This window comes from the organism of the source record quoted next, unplaced genomic scaffold (genome assembly GCF_019419815.1).
Source record: "Pyrus x bretschneideri cultivar Hongxiangsu unplaced genomic scaffold, Pyrus_bretschneideri_v1 Contig4, whole genome shotgun sequence".
In the NCBI taxonomy this organism is placed as follows: domain Eukaryota; kingdom Viridiplantae; phylum Streptophyta; class Magnoliopsida; order Rosales; family Rosaceae; genus Pyrus; species Pyrus x bretschneideri.
This window is the reverse complement of record NW_025999723.1, coordinates 6,111,433-6,133,850: the sequence shown is the minus strand read 5'-3', so window position 1 is coordinate 6,133,850 and position 22,418 is coordinate 6,111,433. Positions and strand designations below refer to the sequence as shown.

Here is a 22,418-nt window from a genome sequence, read left to right as displayed (position 1 = left end):
ATGCTTAGACACCGACAACGACTGCCCAGTACCCATTGGACTTCGCCGCGTACGAACCATATCCAACGTTGGTCCAGGAACCAATGGATCTTAGTTCTTTGATGGCAAGTCTGTCGTCAACAAGGCCGCACGTGACTTCCCCAAGAACGATCAACCCAACAAGAAAAATCAACCAGAAAATACCGAAAAATCAACCCGTGAACAATCGCAGAAGCACCAAAAATCTAATGGAAATTGAAGAGAAACTAAACTAAGAAAAAAAAAAAGTAAACTACTACTAAGAGAAACCACCAGAATCCATGACGTGAGACTGATAGCTCTGATACCATGTTAACTACATTGTAAAAGATAAAGAATTGGTACAGAGGAAAAGGAAGATGATAGAGAGAAACAAAAGAGATTATAGAGAGAGAAATATGATTTGTATTAACTGATTAAATGAAGATTATACACACTGTTTTTATAAGAGAAATCCTAACAATCTTACTAACTATATTAATAAATGTATTTCTAACTGTATTATACTTGTACGCTTAATAGGGACGCCACATAACTATATATCTATGTCATATAAGTTATTATGCTGAAAGTGAGACATATAAATCCTGTGGTCTAACTAAGCAAATATTAAATTGCATAATATAAATTTTATCTCCGTTCCTCGTACGTACATGATTTTATGTGTGGATGTAATGAGTTGTTTATGTCGAAAATTGAAGAAATTTTGTAAGAATTTATAAGAACTTTTGAGCACTGTAATTGTCAATTACTTTTAGGCTTGGAACCTCAACTTATTATAATAATGCTTTTATTCACGTGTGAAACGTAGTACTCGTAGGTGCTTTATGTTGATTAGGTACATGCTTTTAATTTGAACCTTAATTTTTCGTAAAGATATCATGCATGTTCACTCATGTGAGATTTGCGAAACTTAACAAGTACATATACTTTACATTAACCAAATAATAGTAAAATAAAACGAGCAACGTGTGCAATATATAGTATAATAATTGTATCGTTGTCAAATAAAAGAAAAAGAAACTTTTTTATTTAAAAAGAAAAAAATGATGACAAAAATAAAGAAGAAAAGTTTTAAATTATATTAGAAAAAAGGCCGGCATCGGTTTGTTAAGGATTATTGGGCCACTGGCCGAAATGTTAAAAAGCCCAAATTAAATGGTATTAATCCACAGCATGACCAATAAGCCCAAATTAACTGGTATTATTGATGGGAATATGGGATGATAAGCGTCTAAGAGCATTTTCATCTTTTAGACCATCTCCAATTTTTACGTTAAAATTGAAAAAATTTAACCTAAAATTTTAATTTAAGGGTTGGAGATGATCTTAGAATGATATAATTGCCTAGGCTATTGGGTAATTAGCAATTATTGCCTTGTAGTTGCCCAAGAATATCTACACCCTGTAAATAAATTTCTTGAACAATTGGCATAAAAAAATTATTAAGAAAAAATATATCATGTTCAATTTTCAAAGCAGATTTTTAACTAATCCCGTCATGCCACATGCTATTATTGAAATTACAATTCCATCCCATTCATTCCACGGTTCATATTCTCTTAAATTTTATTTGTTTGTAATTAAGTATAAGTTTTAAACATTTATTAATAATAGAACTAATATGGACGGTTGGATGACATTTTTTTTCAATCCTAGAGTCTAGGTGGTGCCACATTGACAACAAAGTCTTTTATAGATTTTTTTTTTTGAGTTTTTTTAAAATCAGGATTAAATAGACTGTCGGATTTAGAAAATGCAATTGTCCAGATTCTCGGATGACTTGCGCCCATGCACTTGACACAAAAAAACTTTATAACATGAATGGCGTTAGCCTGACGTCATATTGTCTCAAGCAGGGCCTCATTCCAATCTCGCCCCGACTGCTTGCTTCGTGGGAGATGGGCCCACCCAAGAGGTGAGGCAATTGGCATGGGCTGGAGCAGATTTTGGAGGAGTTGGGGGATTCTATCACTCAATAGGTGGGCAATTTGTAGGAGTGAGGTTGCTCTAATGAATTGGCTAGTGTCAATTTTAACATTTATTTTAATTATATTGTTAAATGCATCTTAAGGTGAGTTGATCATTCACGTGCGGACACCCAATACAAGTTAGGAGTATTTGCCCTTTGCATTGGCCTTATTAGATATTGCATGTGTTTGTTTTTTAGGGTAACAAACTTATTTCCAATTTTTTTTTTTTAAATGTAGAATTCTGAAAAAATGAAAGAGACATCCCCTAAAACTTTTATTAGCATGATCGTATTAGATTCTAAAACAACTAGTAAACTTCTCATGTTATGTTAACAAGGGAAGACAGCTAAAATCTGAGGCTTCAATTCAAGTAAATGTATTTTAATTTTTTTTTAAATAGTGATTGTATTATATACATATATTTATAAAAATTATATATGACCGTCAAATATTGATTGTATTAAATACATGTTAATATTATAGCCTAGCCCCACAAAGTTTAAAGGTAAAAACTACAAAAGAAAATTACAGCCTCATGATATTTGTGCCCTTAATTTTTTTTTTTTTTAGGGATTTCCAAAAGTTTAGGAGGAGGGGAGGCTACCCCATCACAAGGTGAGGGTACACCACTAGCCTGTTTGAGGATTTATGGATACTGTCTTAGCCTCTTTTTTTTTTTTGTTTTTACAAATCTTTCATCAAGAGGGATTGCCGGCAGTAAGACTCGAACTTAACTAGACCTTGATCCAACAAAAAGAACAATCTTTATCAACTCAACCAACCATTTTTAGCCCTCAATTTGTTATTATGAAAGACAACATTGAACGATCTTAAAATTGTGCCATACTAATTTTTTTCTTCCCAACAACCGAGATCGGATGAGAGAGAATCAAACATGATAATACTCTCCATTGGTTTTGCCCTTGATTTCTTTTATCAAGTTGGTTTTACTCTTGATTATGGTCCATGCATGATTATTACTTGTTTTAGTCGATTACTTTAAACTAATTATACTTGATCAACAATACTATACTTATACAACTTGAATTAGTCACAATATTCAAACCTTACTTAGTTGAACTAGTGCTTCAATTTTCTTTCTTTTTAGTCACCAAGTGTCACGTCATATATACGAGTCCATGACTGGACTCTTTCTCTCAGTCGGCAAATGGAATATTAAAATTACAGATCCCTAAATAAATAGGTTATTCTTAATTAATAAGGTTTATTTTCAGTTCTTTCCTTCTTGTTTTTGTATTCAAAGTTATAAATATCAAACATTATCGCGTTCCTTTTCAAATTTTCTTGTTCCACAAGTTGAGAATGAAGACATTTTAGATAGAACCCTACAAGTAGAAGACAATCCTAATAGTGTTTTTTTTTGTTTTTATCAAATTAAATCAAGAAGGCATTCATATATATTCTTTAGTAGTCAATGTTGTGATCAATTGAATGGAGCATTCTATGTTGTGTACCTTCTGTAATTTGTTTTTATTATATATTATTGAAGGAGAACAAGCAAACCAATACAAAGAGAACAACTAGAAGTAAAAATCAATGGAAGTCGGCGAAGGATTAGATCAGTTGAATTATACGTAAAAATTTGATTGTCGAACTTCTATCATAGCCTACTTTCTTCCCGCTCATAGCAATTTTTTAATAACCAAGCCTCTGGATTTTCCCTCCAACACACCATAATCAGAGCAAGTAACTGAAATAACTTTAAAATATAATTCTGTACTGTAGCCTTACTCTCTAATTTGTTTAGGGTTCTTGATTTACACAAAGCTTGGCCAAACCCAATTAACAGAAAACATTTTGAATTATGAAACATCTGGCCACTACTAAATGAAAGGGAATCAAATCCAGCAAATTATCTCGCTCTAAGCTCCTAGCTTGAGTACTTATGACATCCCTACCATGAAAGCATTTTTTGTTCAATCAAATAGGATATTTGACCATTCGACAACCTAGTATTTTAATTTTGACTTAAATGTCAAAATGGTTCTCGTGTTATAGTCATATGACCAATTTAGTTCATATGTTTTTGATTTGGCTAATTTAGTCATTGTGTTTGTTTATGTTAGCCAATTAAGGACATTTCATTTAATATTTTTAAAAAATTCATAAGAAAAATTGTATGAGACATATTTACCCTTTCTCTTTACAGAAAAATGAAAATCAATGAGAAATAACACATATAAGAGATAAAACTTCCAATCTGAAAAATGATTAAGGTTGTGGCATAGAAAAGAGAGATGGTAGTGTAAGGAGGAGGTCGGGGAGTTGGAAGGAGAATAATTTTTCTTTTAATTTTTAATTTAATTTAATTTTTAAATATTTTAAATCAAATAAATAATTTTATAAATAAGTTTATAATAATTTATAATTTTTTTTATAGAAATTAAGTGGAAATGTCATTAATTGGCTAATAGAGATAAACACAAGGACTAAATTGGCCCAATTGAAAACATATAGACTAAATTGACCCGATGACTAATCTAATCTTAGGTTTATATACGTGTTAATTGAGACACTTAGTACTATAATTAAGTTATATTTTTTTGCATTCGTAATGTCGAGTTCTTAAGTTTGAATATCATGAATATTGAGTTCAATTGCACCTCTTAATATAAGTATACCCAATGCCTAGTAAAAAGCGAGCAAGAATTTGGAACTTCCAACTCGAGTTCGAACTCCCACATGTATTCCACCAACTACCTAAACTACATGAAAAGGTAATTAATTTGTTATTAATATGTGATGAGATACTTCTTATACTCATATGTATACACAATTAATACAATGATTACTTCACTTAATACGTTAATTCATTTGGTCCTTGGGTTGGCAGGTGGCTCGTGCACTGGCTTGTCAAAAAGCTTAGCATATAGTGAGATGATAAGGTCAACAAATAGCTCGAGTTCCAATTTGTCATTTTGTTTCATGCCTATTGTATTCCTTAGATCATCTCTAAAGGAGATGTCAAATTTTGAACACAAAATTTAAATTTGAATGCTTACGTGGCATATTGATTTTTTTATAAATTTTATTCTCCAACTGATATGTCAAAATTAAACTATTATTTATTACATTATTTACTTTTTTATAGTTGTGATTAGTATTTTAAAACAAAAGATAGCTATTAAAATTATAAAAGGTATTTATTAATTACTAAAAATATATTCGAAGCTGCTGTCAAATTTGACAGCAACTTCCTCTGTTGCCTTTCCATGTCATGCCACATAGGAATTGGCATTTCGGTTGGAAAACACTAATGATGTCTTTTATTACTGTTATTGCTGATGTGGACTTTTTAACATCTCCTTTGGAGATGCTCTTATAATTTTTTTTTTTGTCAACCATCATTTTTCTAATTTAGTGTCATTTATGTGAAATCCTGTTCCAAATTATGTGTATGTTCATTTTAACGGAATTATGAAATGATTATTTTACCCCTTTATCCCCTAACCCTACACGGATCTTCCCTTTCCCTTTTGGCATATTTTCCTTATCTTTGTCTGCCACGTGGCACACCCACCTCATTTCCCCCTTTCTTTCTTCTTCCCCCCCCCCCCCCCCCCCCAAGTACACTCTTTCTTTGCTCACTTTCTCCCTCTCTCTCTAACGCATACAACAACCAAAGCGACCTCACCATCTGGACTTCCCTTATTTCCCTTACTTTTCTTCGATCTCACCCTCTCATTCCTTCTCGTCATTGTGCTTGTGACTCCGATGAGATTCCGAGTCTCTTCGATCAAGGTAAGCATCCTAGAACCCTTTAGATTATGTTCTAGGTTAGATTAGGTTAGTTTTGAGAACTTTGGTGACATTTGAACGCAGAAACACCTCGGGAGGAACACTTTCCAATTTTTCGGTGAAAGACCGTAGGTTGCAGGCCATTTTCCAGCCAATCTCGACCTTGATTCTACTCCATCTTGGTACGACTTAAGTCCTTACTCTCTTATCTTCATTTTGGATTTTGAATGTGAATTTTGGTTAAGAGTTGACCCCAAAACGGAGTCGTGGGGATTTCTCAGCCAAAACTCCGGCCTTCTCCCTCGCAAAATCCGGTCAAAACCTAAACCCAAGCCTTGGGCCCGGCTACCAGGCCCAAACCCCTTAAACCTAAAACCTAGGGCCTTCGGCCCACTAAGCCAACCCAAATCAAATCCCTTGGGCTGGGTTACAAGCCCAAAACAACTAAGCCCAAACAATTTCCCTACGCCCAAAAACCAAAAGGAACTCAGGCCTTTGGGCCGTGTAAGCTTGGGTCTTCGGCCTAAGGAACCCAAGCCCAGAAACCCTTTAGGCTTAAGCCCAAACCCGGGATCGCCCCAACCTTAAACCTAGGAGTGTAGTGAAGGGCTGTCGGTGCTGGCGCGTGAAGCATACTCGCGATTGTCGACTTTTCAAGCGAACTTTTCGCGCGACTCATCTCGGCACGTGGCGGTCGGAGCTGCCACAAGGGAGTACTCGAGGTCCCCCCTTATGTTTTTCGACATCCTGAATTCGTTTATGACGTCCATTTCTCGAAATTCAATCGTTATGGTAGAGTTTTATTAATTAGACCATTTATGTGCTTAGGTGCGATTATTAGCGGCATTTCCATCCTTCCTATTTCGCACGGCTATTCGACGATGGAGTATCTGTGAGTGGACCCCTTTTAAAATGCATATTTTACTATTAGAAATGCATATATGAAAAGCATGATTTAATGGTTACATTTTATGAAACGTTTTATGATTAAAGTAGATTTTACTTATTATGAGATATCATGCTTTGTTGAGAATATTTTGGAATACCATAATTTATCGATTTTCATGTTCATTGTAGTATATATGATGGATGACTATATACTATGAAGATGTTTTGAGATATATGTACTGATGTTGGAAAGATTATATTCAATGTTTTTTGCTTATCTAGTGGTCATTGTTCTACTACGGGCGATGATCCTTATATTGACTTTGGTCGGGTGATGTAGTGGCCTACGGGTCGGAAGATATTTATTTTGGCCTACAGGTCGGGTGATGTAGTGGCCTACAAGTCGGAAGATATTCATATATTTGGCCTACAGGTTGGGTAATGTAATGGCTTTGGTCGATTATGATACCACTATTTAGCACATTATATACAATATATGTTATATGAAAGGTTTAATGGCATGCTAGGGTTTTCGGAAAACCTATTACATATTATACTATTGGGTTTTCATAAACCTTGGGGGTTAGTACGTTGATGAATAACTGTTTTAGTATTATATTTATCAACTTGGTCTACTCATGTTTGTTTTGCGCCCCCTCAGGATATAGGAATAAGGCATACGATCCGAACTACGAGGCATTCCCCTACCAATGATATTGTGCCATCCTCTCTGCTTTTGACATCACTTGTAATAGCACTTTCTGTCACACCTTTCGCTTGTATTCTAAATTAGATGTATGCCCTGAACATGTCATGCATTATCACTATCGTTTTTAGTTGACGACTGAATATTATTATATTATATTGAGTATTTCACAACGAAATTTGTATGCATGTTTCATATGTTCTTGGCATATGCATTCATTAAATGGCTTGCGTCACCCTCGGACGTCAGCCAGCATGTGGCCATCCCGCTAATTTATGTGGAACAAATTGATTTTTTGTTTACAATTATTATATTTCAGCCTTATATATAGATAATGTGGATGAGTTTGATACCAAATACATAGGTAATGTGGATGGGTTTGATACCGAATGTGTAGATAATGTGGATATACAGGTTTTGATACCTATCACGTAGGCTTTATGACCGACAAGTCTTGCTCTCCTAAGGTCGTCATTTTGATGACCTGAGAGGACCAAATACATATTAGTCATCAAATTATATTAGTTTTGATCCAGAAGCTTAAAATGTTTGACAACTTAATAGATCAAAACCAACTTAAAATCCATGAACCATTAGAAAAATCAATTTCTTGTTCTTCGTTACTAACACAAACTAATATAAACCTTAGAAAATATAAATTAATATTTTAAATTGTCAAATATTTTAAGCCTTTGAATATAAACTAATATAATTCTATGGACACTAATATGCATTTGGTCCTCACAAATTCTCAAAATGAAGACCTTAGAAGAGCAGGACTCTATGACTGACAAGTTGTTTTTTATGAATTCAAGTTTTTAGGGGAGCAATTGCAAGTTTTATAAAATTTAAATTCATATTTGATCAAATAATGCATTTAATCAAGATTTTAATTTTTTTTATTTATCTAAAAGGGAAAATTCATCACTAAAAAATCAATCCTAACATTTGATAAAAATTAATTACCAAAATATTTAATTTGGATTTTCTCTAAAATATGGGGTGTAAAAAATTACTTGTAGGGAGGATATACATACGATTTAAGTGTACATGTAGCAAGGTTATTTTATTTTATTTATTTATTTTTTGAGTTGAAATGATGGTGGTTTATTAAGATAGAAATAATGTCAAACAGAATCGAAGAGGGCCTCCACAAGGTAATATTTATTAAAACGTCCGCATGCATTCATGCTATGTACTTTTTACTACTATTGTCAACGTAGGATTTCCATATTATGATCATGAATATGCTCCATTGCATATACATATATGCTATTGAACCAGTCGTTAACTGTCACATTATAAATATTGACAATTGATCAAGCTATTACGAAGATAACTAATTTTATACAATGCCTTGGGGAGAAGAGAATTGATAGTTCTAAGTGAAGAAGTAATCTTACCCAACTTGTTGTACTTAACCATTTCTAATTATATAAGTAATCGGTATATTTGACATTTTTAATTCTTTTCTTCAAACCCAGTTCACCAAAAACTAATTTAATGGATATTTTAATATTAACTAAGATAACGAAACTATAAGCAAACACTTAAAGTCTCACTAATTCTGCATTATGAAGTAAAAATATATTAATTATTATTTATGTTGCACAAAAATGTCATATATATTGACTTGTTAACTTGGCGTGATATGGAGGAAAGTTACAAATTATGATTCTGCACACGTGCTCTACAATAAGAAGATAATTTGATATGATCATATCAAGACTGATTGGGTCTTTCAAATGAACAAGCATCATCATGTGAAATTTATGAAAATGATGCTTTCACCACATTCAATTTATGTGCCATAAACCTTGGTGCTTGATCCAACATGTGACATTGGGGTAGACAAGGACCTACGAACTTCTAGGGTTGTGTAAACACAAAAGAAAACAAAAAGAATAAGACATGCGTAATGGAGTTGTATACTATTGTATACTATTGTATGCATCTTAATAAGGGTATAACTAAGTAGAGGCGGATGCAGGACTCTATTCTTATTGCATTTCAACAATAGTGGTAGCCTGTACTATGTGTTTCACTTGAAGGCTTTTTCCTTCCATCTTCTTCTTGGCATACAAGACTAATGTGGTCTCACTGGGCGTGTCAAAACTATGTTCGGGCGAAGATTTCTCCGGAGAGGGCTCATCGGCTCTCAGCATGGCTCCCCAAGGGAGTGGCACTTTGGATCAAGTCAAGGACAGTAAGTCCGATAGAGCCGAGGGGGAGTACCATAGTATTGGTGGATGAGCACCAGAAACTCAGAGCAGCCATCAGAAGTTCTCAGTCCATGATATCGGTTTCTCCCATAAAGGGGTATCTGACAGTAGGTTCATAAATTTTCAGAAGAATTAGAACCCCCACTATTTCGAAGATTAAAAGGAAATTTATTCTCATAAAAATCAGCATCAAGTGACTCAATTATGACATTTTATAACATTCAATTTAAACATTCCATTAGTAGCATATCCCTTTCCCACAAAAACCCTATTTTTAATAAGAGTATACGTATTTGCTCCAATGATTTGAGTGGTAAAATTTTAAGTTTATCCTTATTTTGATAAGAAGTCTTAATAATTACTTTTAAAATCCTCGAATTTTTTTAGTCTTGGTATTTATTAGAGTCTCGGGTTTAATATTTTCGACAGTTTTTGATTGAATATTTCAAGAAGAGCATTTTATATTCATATTGCACATCACACCAAATATTTTCTTTTAGTTTTTACTGTGAGTCATTTCGTCGAGCACTTGGCTGACCTATACTATTGTGCACTTAGCATATATTCTTGCCCTTTAATGCTCTTTTAGTTATGTTTTTATGAATAAAACAAAAAATTAAATCATATATGTATAAGGCTGGGAGATCAAATTTATAAGACGAATGGGAGGAGAGATGGTTAATGGGTCTTCTTATTATTGAGCTGTCATAATCAACTCAAATATTCACCTCTTTATGGTCTTGGACGAGGATCAAGTGATAGAGTTGCACTAGAGAGATGAAGATGTTTAACTTTTGTTGAACTCATCTGTTTTTACGGCAAACAAACGATTGAAAAAGAAATATTTTTGGAACTAAGTATATTTTTTTCAAACAAAAAACTGAGAGGGGTTAGGGCACATGCCCCAGACCTTGATCGCATTCGCCTCTAATGAGAAGTAGTACACTAAACTCTAACTGTTGGAACGAAATTCGTGCATAGCCATTACTCTATGAATAATGGAATGAAATTCATGCACTGACATTGGTCTATGAATAATTGTCAAAATTCCATGAACATCTATGTATAGGGGGTTTAGGAGGAGGGGGAGCGATTGAATTTGTGAATGATTGCCTACATATCTCTTCGTCAGAGAGGGAGAATCAAATCATGTGTAGTTCCATGTATGAGCATGTAATGATGCGATGACCATGTAGAGATGCGCTGAATGAGTTGTGGGTTATCTTGAGATATGGGATCCTCTCTTGAGATATGTTGTTTAACTTTTGTTAAACTCATCTATTTTTACGGCAAACAAACGATTGAAAAAGAGTTATTTTGGGAACTAAGTACATTTTTTTCAAACAAAAAACTAAGAGGGGTTAGGGCACGTGCCCCAGACCTTGATCACATTTGCCTCTAATGAGAAGCAGTACACTAAACTCTAACTATTGGAACGAAATTCGCGCACAGCCATTACTCTATGAATAATGGAATGAAATTCATGCACTAACATTGGTCTATGAATAATTGTCAGAATTCCATGAACATCTATGTATAGGGGGTTTAGGAGGAGAGGGAGCGATTGAATCTATGAATGATTGCCTACATATCTCTTCGTCAGAGAGGGATAATCAAATCACGTGTAGTTCTATGTATGAGCATGTAATGATGCGTTGACCATGTAGAGATGCGCTGAATGAGTTGTGGGTTATCTTGAGATATGGGATCCTCTCTTGAGATACACACACACACACACCCCCCCCCCCCTCTCTCTATATATGAATATGGGATTATCCCTTGAGACAAGGGATACCAGTTTCTTTGAGCTCTAGATGGGTATATTTATGGGGTTCATTGAGAGTCCTTATAAGGCTAGATATCCGTATTAAAAGTCAAGAGAATCCTAATAGGAAATCTAGAAAGAGATCATTTCCTATTAAGTTAATGATTGCTTGAGATGCACACCAATCCCATGATAATAGGAGTTCCCAAGATTCTCTCATAATCAGAATACGATCATGATACATTTCTTGAGGACCAATTACGTCATTCTTAATAAGGGCAGACCTTATCGATCGTTTCGGTGCTTATTAGATTGACTTGTTCTGATAATACCTTTAGATGATCCGATCAAATCATGTAGGTTATTAAAACCGTATTGATCTGATCGTGTAAGGCAGAGGGTCCGGAATTGGATCCTTTTCAAAGCTCTGCTAATTTCTCTAAGGTCCAGTCTTTGTAGCTTTTCCCGCCTTGGTCTGATGGTCCGAAAATCATGATCCTCCACTAACTAGCCAGTAAGGTAATACATTACTAATGAGCTGTTTGGTACCCCTACCATTTAACCTCGTAGTTTACGCTTGAGTGTTGATCATTGTGCCATGTTACAATGACGGTAAGTCAAGATAATAAGACTGTATTTATATAGTTATGTATATAATTAACGTGAGATTCAATTTGTTCATAGTTGAAATCTTCTTCTAAATAATAGTCTAGATAACGTCCTAGGCGTTTACTTACCACGAAAAGGACTAAATGATTAGGACAATTTGCACTGAAACCATTGATCATCAAATTGATTTACATGTCTCATCTAGCTAACCAGAGATTCAAGAAAAGACACCAATTGGACTAAGTTAGCTATATATATACATATATATATATATACATATATATATATATATATATATATATATATCCCCGAGAGATATATAAGTTATATCAATTTCACCCTCACTTCACAGGTCTTTGTCTTGTCTGTGGAACTCTCTTTCTCATCATGGATTGGTCTCCCTTCCCGCTTACGGCGATGGATGGATCCTATCCTACATCTTATTCTAAGCTAAAAACAAAATGGTTCCCATAGAGTCATCATGCTCTTCTTCTTTTTCCTTTTTTCCCCCTAATAATATCCCCAAATATAAATAGTTTGATGAGTACCTTTATTTTAAAAGAAGAATTTTGGTCACTCAGTATTACGGTCTGGTGGTATTCTTCTTCGCTTATAAGTAAGAGGTATTAGGTTCGAATCTTGTAGATGACGAATTCAATACCAAATTAGGATGCCCCATTATGTGGCTTAGCTAAACTTCCTCCTCTTAATATAAAATATATTGTTGTATTAAAAAAAAACTGAATAATTTGTATGACACGATGACAGTGTTGCATGCAATTTTTTCAATATAACATGGTATTATTAACATGAAATGTTATAGTGTGACCGTATCGAAAAATTGTTATCTCAATTCAGAATAATTTTGTGCGTGTCTGGCTAGCTAGCAAGCTATAGGTAGCTTACATAACTTAGGCATTTGATTTTGAGCAGTATTTGCGCACATTTCTATTTCTTTTCCTCTTATATATATATATATATATATATATATATATATCAATTATCAATTAACGATTGTTAGTGTTTTCATGCATGTGGATCAAAGCAAATGCATGACAGTTGCTTGTAAAGGGGGCCCTCTATAAATTCCCAAAATAATACTAGAAACAAGAACTGTGTAGAAAAGGAGCTAAAAACCAAAAGAGTAGCTTCATTGCTAGAGCCAAAATAGAGGAAAGTAGGAAACCCACGGCGTAAAGTTAGTACCAAGACCCTTTCATCTGACCTCTTTCTCTTACTCATATATTCTCAAGTTCCCACCATCATCATCTTCACAAATGAGACCAATATGAGAGAGATAGGAGAGGATTCAAACTCTAAACTTGGTTGCAAGGGTTAACGATGATCTCTCCTATTAAAGCTCTATGCCCCACATCACAGTATTCAATTCTATCAATTTTATTATTATCGATCACTTAAGTTACAAGTCCGGTTCACGAATCAGTATTTACTATTTAAGTTATTCTCAAATTATATATTCAGCTCAGGATCTCATAAATACCTCTACTTTAGTCTTATAACACTGGTCTCTCTCTCTCTCTCTCTCTCTCTCTCTCTCTCTCTTTGGTGGGCTAGCTTTTGTGGATGAAACAAGTTCAGTGCTGGGTGTGGCTCAACCGCAGGAAAGAGAAGATCTTGAACTCATCATCAGCACCATCAATGAACTCATCAGCACTCATGAGTGGTAGCTCATCAACAACATGGGAAGAGAAGGCTTTTGCTGAAGATGCAGCAGGGCATGGTCCTCTTGGTGGTTGCATATGGCCTCCAAGATCTTACTCATGCAGTTTTTGTATGAGAGAGTTCAGGTCAGCTCAAGCCTTGGGTGGCCACATGAATGTCCACAGGAGAGATAGAGCTAGACTTAAACAATGCTTTAACCCTAATATTATTGCCACTACACATGATCATCATCATGTCCCACATCATCATCGTCATCATCATATCCATGATGTACATGATCATCATCATCATCATCATCAGCCTATAGCCTCATCAGGTCACAATCTTGACCCTAATAATATCTCGTCAATATCATGTCCTTTCTCTTCACCACCTTCTTCTAGGGTTCCCCCATCTGCAGCTAATTTACTAGCTATTCAAAAGGAGAATTCAGGTACTGAAGAACCAGCTTTTTTTCTCTCTCCTCCTTTTTCTTCTACTACTACTGCTACTGCAGCTCCATCTTGGTCATCAGATAATTCAAAAGCTGATAACCAATTGGAAAAGGAGAATATCAGGGAAGACTCCATATCCCTTCAAGGTAATTATGATCATGGCGATCACTTTAATGTGGAAACCGACTTGTCGGTGGGCTTGAATATTTCGGCTGTCAGCAGAAGCAGATCACAAGGTGGTTCTTGTGGGGAAGAAGCAAGCATAAGTTGTAAGAGGCCTAGGAATACTACTAATAGAGCTACTTCTTCATCATTTCCATTTATTCTACAACCAGAAGTAGAGGTAACTAGAGCACTTGCGGCAAGCTCCATGGAAGATTTGGATCTTGAGCTCAGGCTTGGTGACCCTCCCAAGGTGAAATGAAAGTGTATAGTTGGCCTGGCCAATCGGCATGCAGTTGTATTATTGGCTAGCTAATCATCTTGATCATGTTAATTGTTGCAGTTAATGTTTTAATTAGTTTTTAGGAGAGAATTAGAAGAAATTAATCAATTTCAATTTCTGTTTTTTCTCCTCAACCTTTTTCCATCTCTTTCTTGGAAAAACCCTTAATTAAAGATTCAAGGGTAACAGAACATGCCAGATTGAGGTTCCATGTGCACATAATTGAATTCAAGATTAATTGATTGCACTTTATTTTCATAATTATTTGTCTTGTCAATCAAATATCCATTTTTCAGTTCTGATCGATGGGTTTTTGTTTCCAGTAAATTAGTTACTATATATTGCTAATATTGATGTGATGATAACATGTTATGCTTGAAACTGGAAGTTAAATGACATAGAGCAAACTGAAAAAGCTACACAAGAAGTAGTTGGAATTTTATATCTTGATATGGCAGGGAAAGATATGATAAGTAGTGTTGCATTAGGGTTTATGAGAGGTGTGATATGTATTCCATTCCACGGTTCCACCTGTTAGATAGCTAGATAGATGAAGGTCCAAAGATGTATAAAGTTCCCATAAAATTTTAAAATCTACCAGGTTTGCTGTTGCAGTTCAGGTTTTAAAAAATTCAAACAATTACACAGTAGTTACCATTAGTTGACTGCCTGTTCTCAGACTACTTGAATCATGAGAGAGAGAGAGAGAGAGAGAGAGAGAAGCTTCTTTGTGCTTGTTTTTATGTTTATTTCCCTTGTTGTTTATCTTCCTGCCAAGAGAGGTAGAGACTAGGGAACTTAACTGTATCTGTGAAGCTGCAAATATTGTTGAAAGAACTGACTAGTAGCTGACATCAAAAGTCATTTCAGCTACAATATCCCATAGTGTACTGAAAGTAATTCAGAGATCAATTAATACTATATACATTATAGTATATAATTAACATGAAACAAATCAAATTCCAAGATTTTAAGAAGCACTTCTATGGAATATCGATCTGTTGATCTCTTCTGTAATTCTATGCTATGGTAATCACTCTCTAATCGTCCAAATAGTCCATCAACTCGATGGAATCAAATTCGATTGATTAATGTAACAAACAAATTAAGAGCACCATTAAATAATCCGGGCACAGAGAGAAACAAATAGTCCTTTGTTTTTACTTTTGGAACCATTTTAGCTACATGTTGAAACCCTCAACGACCAATCACCAACCGCCCTATAGATATATAAAAATAAAAATAAAAAAGTCTTAGAATGGAGAGCAACTTTCATGGCACATGTACACTATTATCATAGCGTTTGGTGTCAATGATACGATGCCATGCAAAAAGCAACATATAGGTAGCATCATATCATTGACACGGGACGCTACAATGGCCGTGTACTTGTGCCATAAAAATCTTCTCTTAATAAGTTTCCAAAATTAATGTCAAAATTTCAAAACCCTATATAGACGAGACTCCTATCTGGTTATAGTAATGCAGCAACCCTAGAATATACATACAATGGTTTCTTCCCGCAGAAGGGTTTTAATGAGTGCGTTTTTTCAACGTTTTCTTTATAAGGTAAAAGGATGATGAAACATCTCTTTTGATGCACTTTCAGATGGTCTCTACTCTCTGGAGGGAATTTATCTCTGGAGGGAATTTATGTTACCCCAACAATATTTTTACCACTTTTAGGCGATGGAAGTGAAAAATGGAAAGACTTTACTTTTTGATGTGCATGCTTTCATCACACACACATGAACATTTCCATGAGCATGCATGAATTTCGAGGTGGGTAAAAAGGATAAATAGGTATGGAGGTTTTGGTTTTACTTTGGTTTGGATGAGGGCGCTGTTTCTGTGTATGGGTTTGAAAAGTTAACGGTATTATTTTGGGGCAGTGTCTGGTCTGGCTGTTCGAGTAGTTTGGTTCGTTTGGTTTTACTTTTTGCCGGTTATCGAGGTCTGAAAATATTATTGAGAGATGAGTTAATTTGAGGTGCAGTTGTAGAGCCAGAAAATCACATGGATATGAGATGTCTCTCTCTTTCCTCTGTTTATTTCCTTCACTGAATAGGAAATTTTTACAAGGGAATGAGGAGATATTGCAGTACTGATCAGCTTTAAGTGAGCTTATGACAAATTGGATAGTGATCTTCATAAATGGCTTGTGGTTTTTGGTTGGTTACTTGGTTCTGGTGCTTTGTTTTGAAATTTTTTACAGCATATTGGTGTATGGATGCAATAGTGTTTGAACAGTTAAATTAAGATTGTCAAAATCCAGTCATGCAAATGAATCTAGCCGTCTAGTATATTGGTGCATCGTACACACCGAAGCAGAGTAGCATTGTAGCATTTCGGCTTTTGCATTTATACAGACATCTGACCCAACTGTTGTCCTTGAAGGAGAAGCTTGATTCGGCCTAAAAGTCCAAAACTTGAACTGTGATATGAAGCCCTAGTAGTGCATGGTACGTTCTTGGATTGGCCGGAATTGGGCAAAATGCTTATAGGATTGTGTATTTGTGTGAGAGTTTATAGGATGCATGTGGCCCAAACGAACATGTATCATTGATGGAATGAAGATTTATGGCATTGAATTGGTAGCATTTTCGTTTTTTCATTAATTTTTTTTATTAGAGAGAGAGAGAGAGAGTGAAAGTCTCTATCCACGAAATAAAAAAAGGTTTGAATTTGGGATGCTATGGGCTAAAAAGAGGAAGGTTCTGGTAAGATTTTAAGTCAAGTATGGTTCACACTTATTACCGAGTTCTTTTGTAATAAAACTCAACATGTATGTTATTCCAAATTAAACACATGTTACTCGATGTTAAGCTTTATCAAAAAGACCTTGATGATAATAAGTGTGGAATTTTTACGTATAAGATGTATATTATCTTTTATATTTTTGACGTGGAACTCTATTCTCCAACAAAAAGCTGTGTTATTTTTTCAATAGACCTATTCTTGCAAGATTGGTGATTCAAACATTGCACTTCCTCGGTATGGAGTATGTTTTTAAATGCTTGAGCTACAATTTTTTTTTTTTAACAAACTTGAGCTACAAACTCTTTGAAAACTCAAAGTTGTTTTTCATTTTATCATCATTACATCACATATACATTTTTTCAACCTCTGTCACACTAACGCCTATCACTATAGTCTTTTTTCTTTATTATTTATTTCTCATATTCCTCTTCGTGTCTAATAAAAAAAGGTTTGAATTTGGATGCGATGGGCTAAAGAGGAAGGTTCTGATAAGATTTTAAGTCAAATATAGTCCACACTTAATATTACTGAGTTCTTTTGTGATAAAACTCAACACTTATGTTCTCCCAATTTAAACACATGTTGCTAGATGTTAGGTTTTATCAAAAATACCTCGATGATATTAAGTGTGGAATTTCCACGTATAAGATGTATATTATCTTTTATATTTTTGACGTGGGACTTTATTCTTCAACAAAAAACTGTGTTATTTTTTCAATAGACCTATTCTTGGAAGATTGGTGATTCAAACATTGCACTTCCTCGGTATGGAGTATGTTTTTAAATGCTTGAGCTACAAGGGCTTTTTTTTTTTTTTTTTTTTTTTTTTTTTTTGACAAACTTGAGCTACAAACTCTTTGAAAACTCAAAGTTGTTTTTCATTTATTATCATTACATTAAATATACATTTCTTCAACCTCTATCACACTAACGCCTATCATCATATTCCTCTCCGTATCTAACATAAAAAATGAAAACGAACAATCAAAAACAAAATAAATATAAATCAATTTTTTTTTAATACAAGATATATAAACATTGACGGCCAGAGAATTTGAGTTGTACGATGAGTCTGTTTTTAAATTAGTGTCAAACTCAGTATGCAAAGTATTTTTATGAGCAACTCATTATTTCTAAATCGGTATGAGACATTTAACATTTAAATGCTTAGTTTTTATTCCCCCAGATAGAAATAATGGATTGCTCATCAAAAACACTAACCATTGGCAAATAACGCTTTACTGTAGTGGTGTAAAGCAATCATACCTATTCCCTCTAGATGTTTATATAAGTGCCCCAGAGAAGAAAACTTTTTCATTTTTCATATGATTAGAATAATTAAAAACGGGTTGCGGTTGTGACTTCGATTAGAATCTGAAAAGGGTTTCTTTGGGTTTTGCTGTGGGATTTAGGTAAAACAATATCAGGAAGCCAACCACTGAGTGCACTTCTGAAGAATATTCATCACTCATCGCTACCAACTTAGAATCTACTTACCATCTTTCCCAACTTGTTCCTCTCTTGAAAGCATCCGGGCAAGGAAGCATTATGTTTATATCCTCTGTTGCCGGGATGGCGGATACATTTATGCAGTAGGTAAAGGTGAGGCATTCCACTGTTTTTGTGTCTTCTTTTGCCCCATATTATGATTATATTCGATTGAGTGCGAAAGGAGAAAGCCAAGTCTTTATGTTTTGTCTCCAATTTTCTTTTTTCAGCTGCAATCAATCAGCTTACGAAACATCTGGCTTGTGAGTAGGCGAAAGACAAATATCAGGAGCAATGCTGTCTGCCCTTGGGACATTAGAACCTCACGTGTGGAACATGTAATTCTCTTTCCTCGCTATGGCCATTCAGGTGCTTCACCTACACATATAATTCTTCTGTGTCTGGCCGAAGACTGGGCGCATTTATTCCCAACAGTGGGCCAGCCCACTAACCCAGGCTCAATTCCTGGCCGGAATTTGCCCCAATTCATTTTTGGCCCAAGGGATTGAGCAAGTTTGGACGAGTTTAGAACCTAAAATTAGAGTTTTACTCAAAAGGTTAGAGTAGGTCTAAATGCAAATTATATTGATTGTGAATATGTTAGTTCTCTTTCATCGGGTTATTAGGTATTCGGACAGGCAATTTTATATGAGTTACATGCTTACAAATGTAGTCATATACACTTGCTAATGTTCAGATGTATTCTGGAAATATAGATACAAGAGTAATCGACATACTTCTTACGTCGTGTTCAACCTAGGAAAGTGGCAAGAGACTATCTGATAGAATGTATGAGGTATCAGCAGCTCAAATATAAGACTTTGAACAATATCAAAAGATGCATAAAGGTATCATTTTGTAGACCCTGCCGTGGGGGCTTTAACCTATATCCCACTCAGTATGCTTTTCTTGCAAATGATATTCGATAATTACTAATTTTAGTGGTTTAGAGTTGTGGAAACGGAAAGGTTGTTCTTTTGTGACAAAAAAGTTACGGTTTCGAGTTGTGGAAACAGTCTCTTTACAAAGCAAGAGTAAAGTTGCGTACGTTCCTCCTCTCTCGCAAAGCGAGAAGCCTTGTTGACTTGAAGTTGACCTTTTACTAATTTTAGTGGGACACAAGAGGGCTACATGCAGACATGTGCCAAAGGTCATAAGTTGAATTTCTTTTTGTCTCATGGAGAATAACACTTTGCCTTTTCATATGTGTGCGTTTACTTTGCGAGGAATGAGTATTTTTAACACCATCGATCCTCCTCTCAATGGTTGTGTTGCATTTCCGGTAGTCTTTTATCATCATACTGAAGCATCGTCATCTTGTTTCCCTTTCCCTTTTGCACCTCATGTTCTCAGGAATCAAGTACTGAAACCTAAATTAGTGTTTGTGTCCCACCATTTCACTGGATCGTGCTGAGTTTTTTTTTTCTCCAGTATAGTACACATCCAACATTACACGTCTCTTACTGTGATATATTCGATAGAATGTTGATATGCACCCCATAATCTTATTTTTCACTCACTTTTTAATGAAAAATAATTAAAAAACTTAAAATGAAAAACGAATCAAACCTTCACATTTTATCTCTTCATCTCTCACCACTTTCTAGCTCTTTTGTCCCCCATCTTCTCTTTTGTCCACCCCACACACCCCAAATTCTCTCTCTTCTTTTCTCCCTACTTTTCAACCCTTATCTTGAATTGGAATTTGGGAATAAATGTGAACACGAGTCTTAAATCCAGATCTGGTAGGGGGAGAAAGAAAGAGATAAAAGAGAAACAAAGAAGAAAAGAAAAAGAAAGGAACGTAATTTTTCCAGAGGCTAAGAGAAAAAGAGCTGTCATCATCATATTTTATGTTTGGTTGGGGTTGCATTCGATTGGGTTGACGAGGACTTTCGTGCTGTTCCATTTTCGTAAAATCTCCAAAACTCATCCATTTTTTATATTTATTTTATTTAAAACTTAAAATTGTTTGGGATATAGTGTTTTGGTTTTTTGAAACTTTTTCTGGTGGGTGAAAATAAGTGGGTGGGAAAATAAGACTATGAGGTGATCATAGTAGCACTATTAGATATTGTGCAATAAGAATCGGCTAATGGGTTGAGATTAGATACAAATTAAGACACATCCAGGATTCGATTTTCTTGCATGGAACCGAAGAAAGAGATACTTTAATCCCCTAACATTGACGTTGATTCCGTGCATTTTATGTTTATGTAAGATTGGATCTGCCGTGCAATGGGAATGTATCAAAAATTGGCTTCCGTTGAAGTTTTCAAATTTATATTTGACCATTGTTCTCTATTTATCGATCTGTTGTCGGGTACGTATAATTTAACAAAGTTGCTAGCTGGTTTCAGTTGCTGGATAACAAGGAGTTTTTGGAAGAGAGAACGTCGCGAACTCCTCTTGAGCGCATTGCAGAGCCTGAGGAAGTCTCATCTCTGGTAGTATTCCTTTGCCTGCCGGCTGCTTCGTACATCACCGGTCAGATTATTTCTATGGACGGAGGAATGACTGTAAACAGTTTCAACCCTACTAGCCGGCCATTTTGATCCTCTGTCTCTCACATTCTTACCATTCTTGCTTCCCAATGTTTGCACATTTTTTGGATGAATGGATTTGTACCACTCATACTGTTAGCAACGAACCCTTATCTTTCTAAGTGATATCAATTATATGAATTTTAGAAAGTTACTATGCTTGTGGAACATTGGAATAAAATTGTTGCAATTTCGAGGAGTGGCTATTAAAGCTCTATAATGATCATTAGGCGCTTCTTTTTTGTCTAATTTTGTTACTGGTGAATAGTATAGAATGATTTTAATGAAGTGTATTTGTGATAATCTTTCACCAATGATGCCAATGCTTAATGCAATGTGATGGGATTGGATTGGATTGAATTGCTCTAGAGATTTCAAAATATGTCCATTGTCGGAGAAAATAAAAGCATTATTAGAAGTTTGGTGAATAGAAAACTTGGACCTTCTCATCTGACAAGATATTAATAGTTAAATATTTATTCTAAAATATAAAAATTAAATCTAACAGTTAAAATATTTTATATAAAAAATACCTTGTAATCTGAAAATCTAACGATTGTGAAAATCGTACGTGGAATTAAAATTGGACATAAAAAGTAGTGCATAGAATTAATAACGGCGCCGCATGGAAAACGAAAATACTTTCTTTATTGCATAGACAGGTGTACAGATGGATGAAGACGTGAGATATTTTCTGGTGAAAGGAACCAGATGTGGATTGTTTGTCCTCTCATTTTCATACTTTTTTTATGTCTTTTTATGTGTGATCACGATTAAGTCACGTTAATATTTTATATTAATTTTTATAAAAATAATAAAACAAAAAATAATAAAAATATAAATTGTTGACGTGACTTAACTGTGACCACATAAATATGAGAGCATGTGGAGAGTATGGAAATGGAATAGCAGATAATCCACCTCCAAAGGAACCTACCTTACCAGCAAAACAACGCCTCTTCCAACCAAGTTCCTTCATTTCAAGGCAAAACTTGTAGCAAGAGAGCGACGACAAACTTTACATTATGCTCAGAACACAAGTGGTACAACACATACAATTATATAAATAGAGAGATTTTTATTTTCAAGTTGTTAATTTTTTAAAACAAATATATCACTATTTGT

At 34.8% G+C, this 22,418-nt stretch overlaps 1 protein-coding gene and 1 pseudogene across 1 annotated transcript; both read left to right on the top strand.

Annotated features, from left to right (window-relative positions):
- Nucleotides 1–13,141: 13,141 nt before the first annotated feature.
- Nucleotides 13,142–14,754, top strand: LOC103942952 (zinc finger protein 10-like). Its single transcript, XM_009353150.3, has one exon. The coding sequence runs from the start codon at nucleotides 13,525–13,527 to the stop codon at nucleotides 14,479–14,481; it is 957 nt and encodes a 318-aa protein (XP_009351425.2). The 5' UTR covers nucleotides 13,142–13,524; the 3' UTR covers nucleotides 14,482–14,754.
- A 3,275-nt stretch (nucleotides 14,755–18,029) lies between these two features.
- On the top strand, nucleotides 18,030–21,405 carry LOC103942950 (annotated as a pseudogene).
- The last annotated feature ends 1,013 nt before the right edge of the window (nucleotides 21,406–22,418 follow it).

Coding starts and splice junctions, on each gene's coding strand:
- LOC103942952 (XM_009353150.3), top strand. CDS start 13,525: ATGAAACAAGTTCAGTGCTGGGTGTGGCTCAACCGCAGGAAAGAGAAG.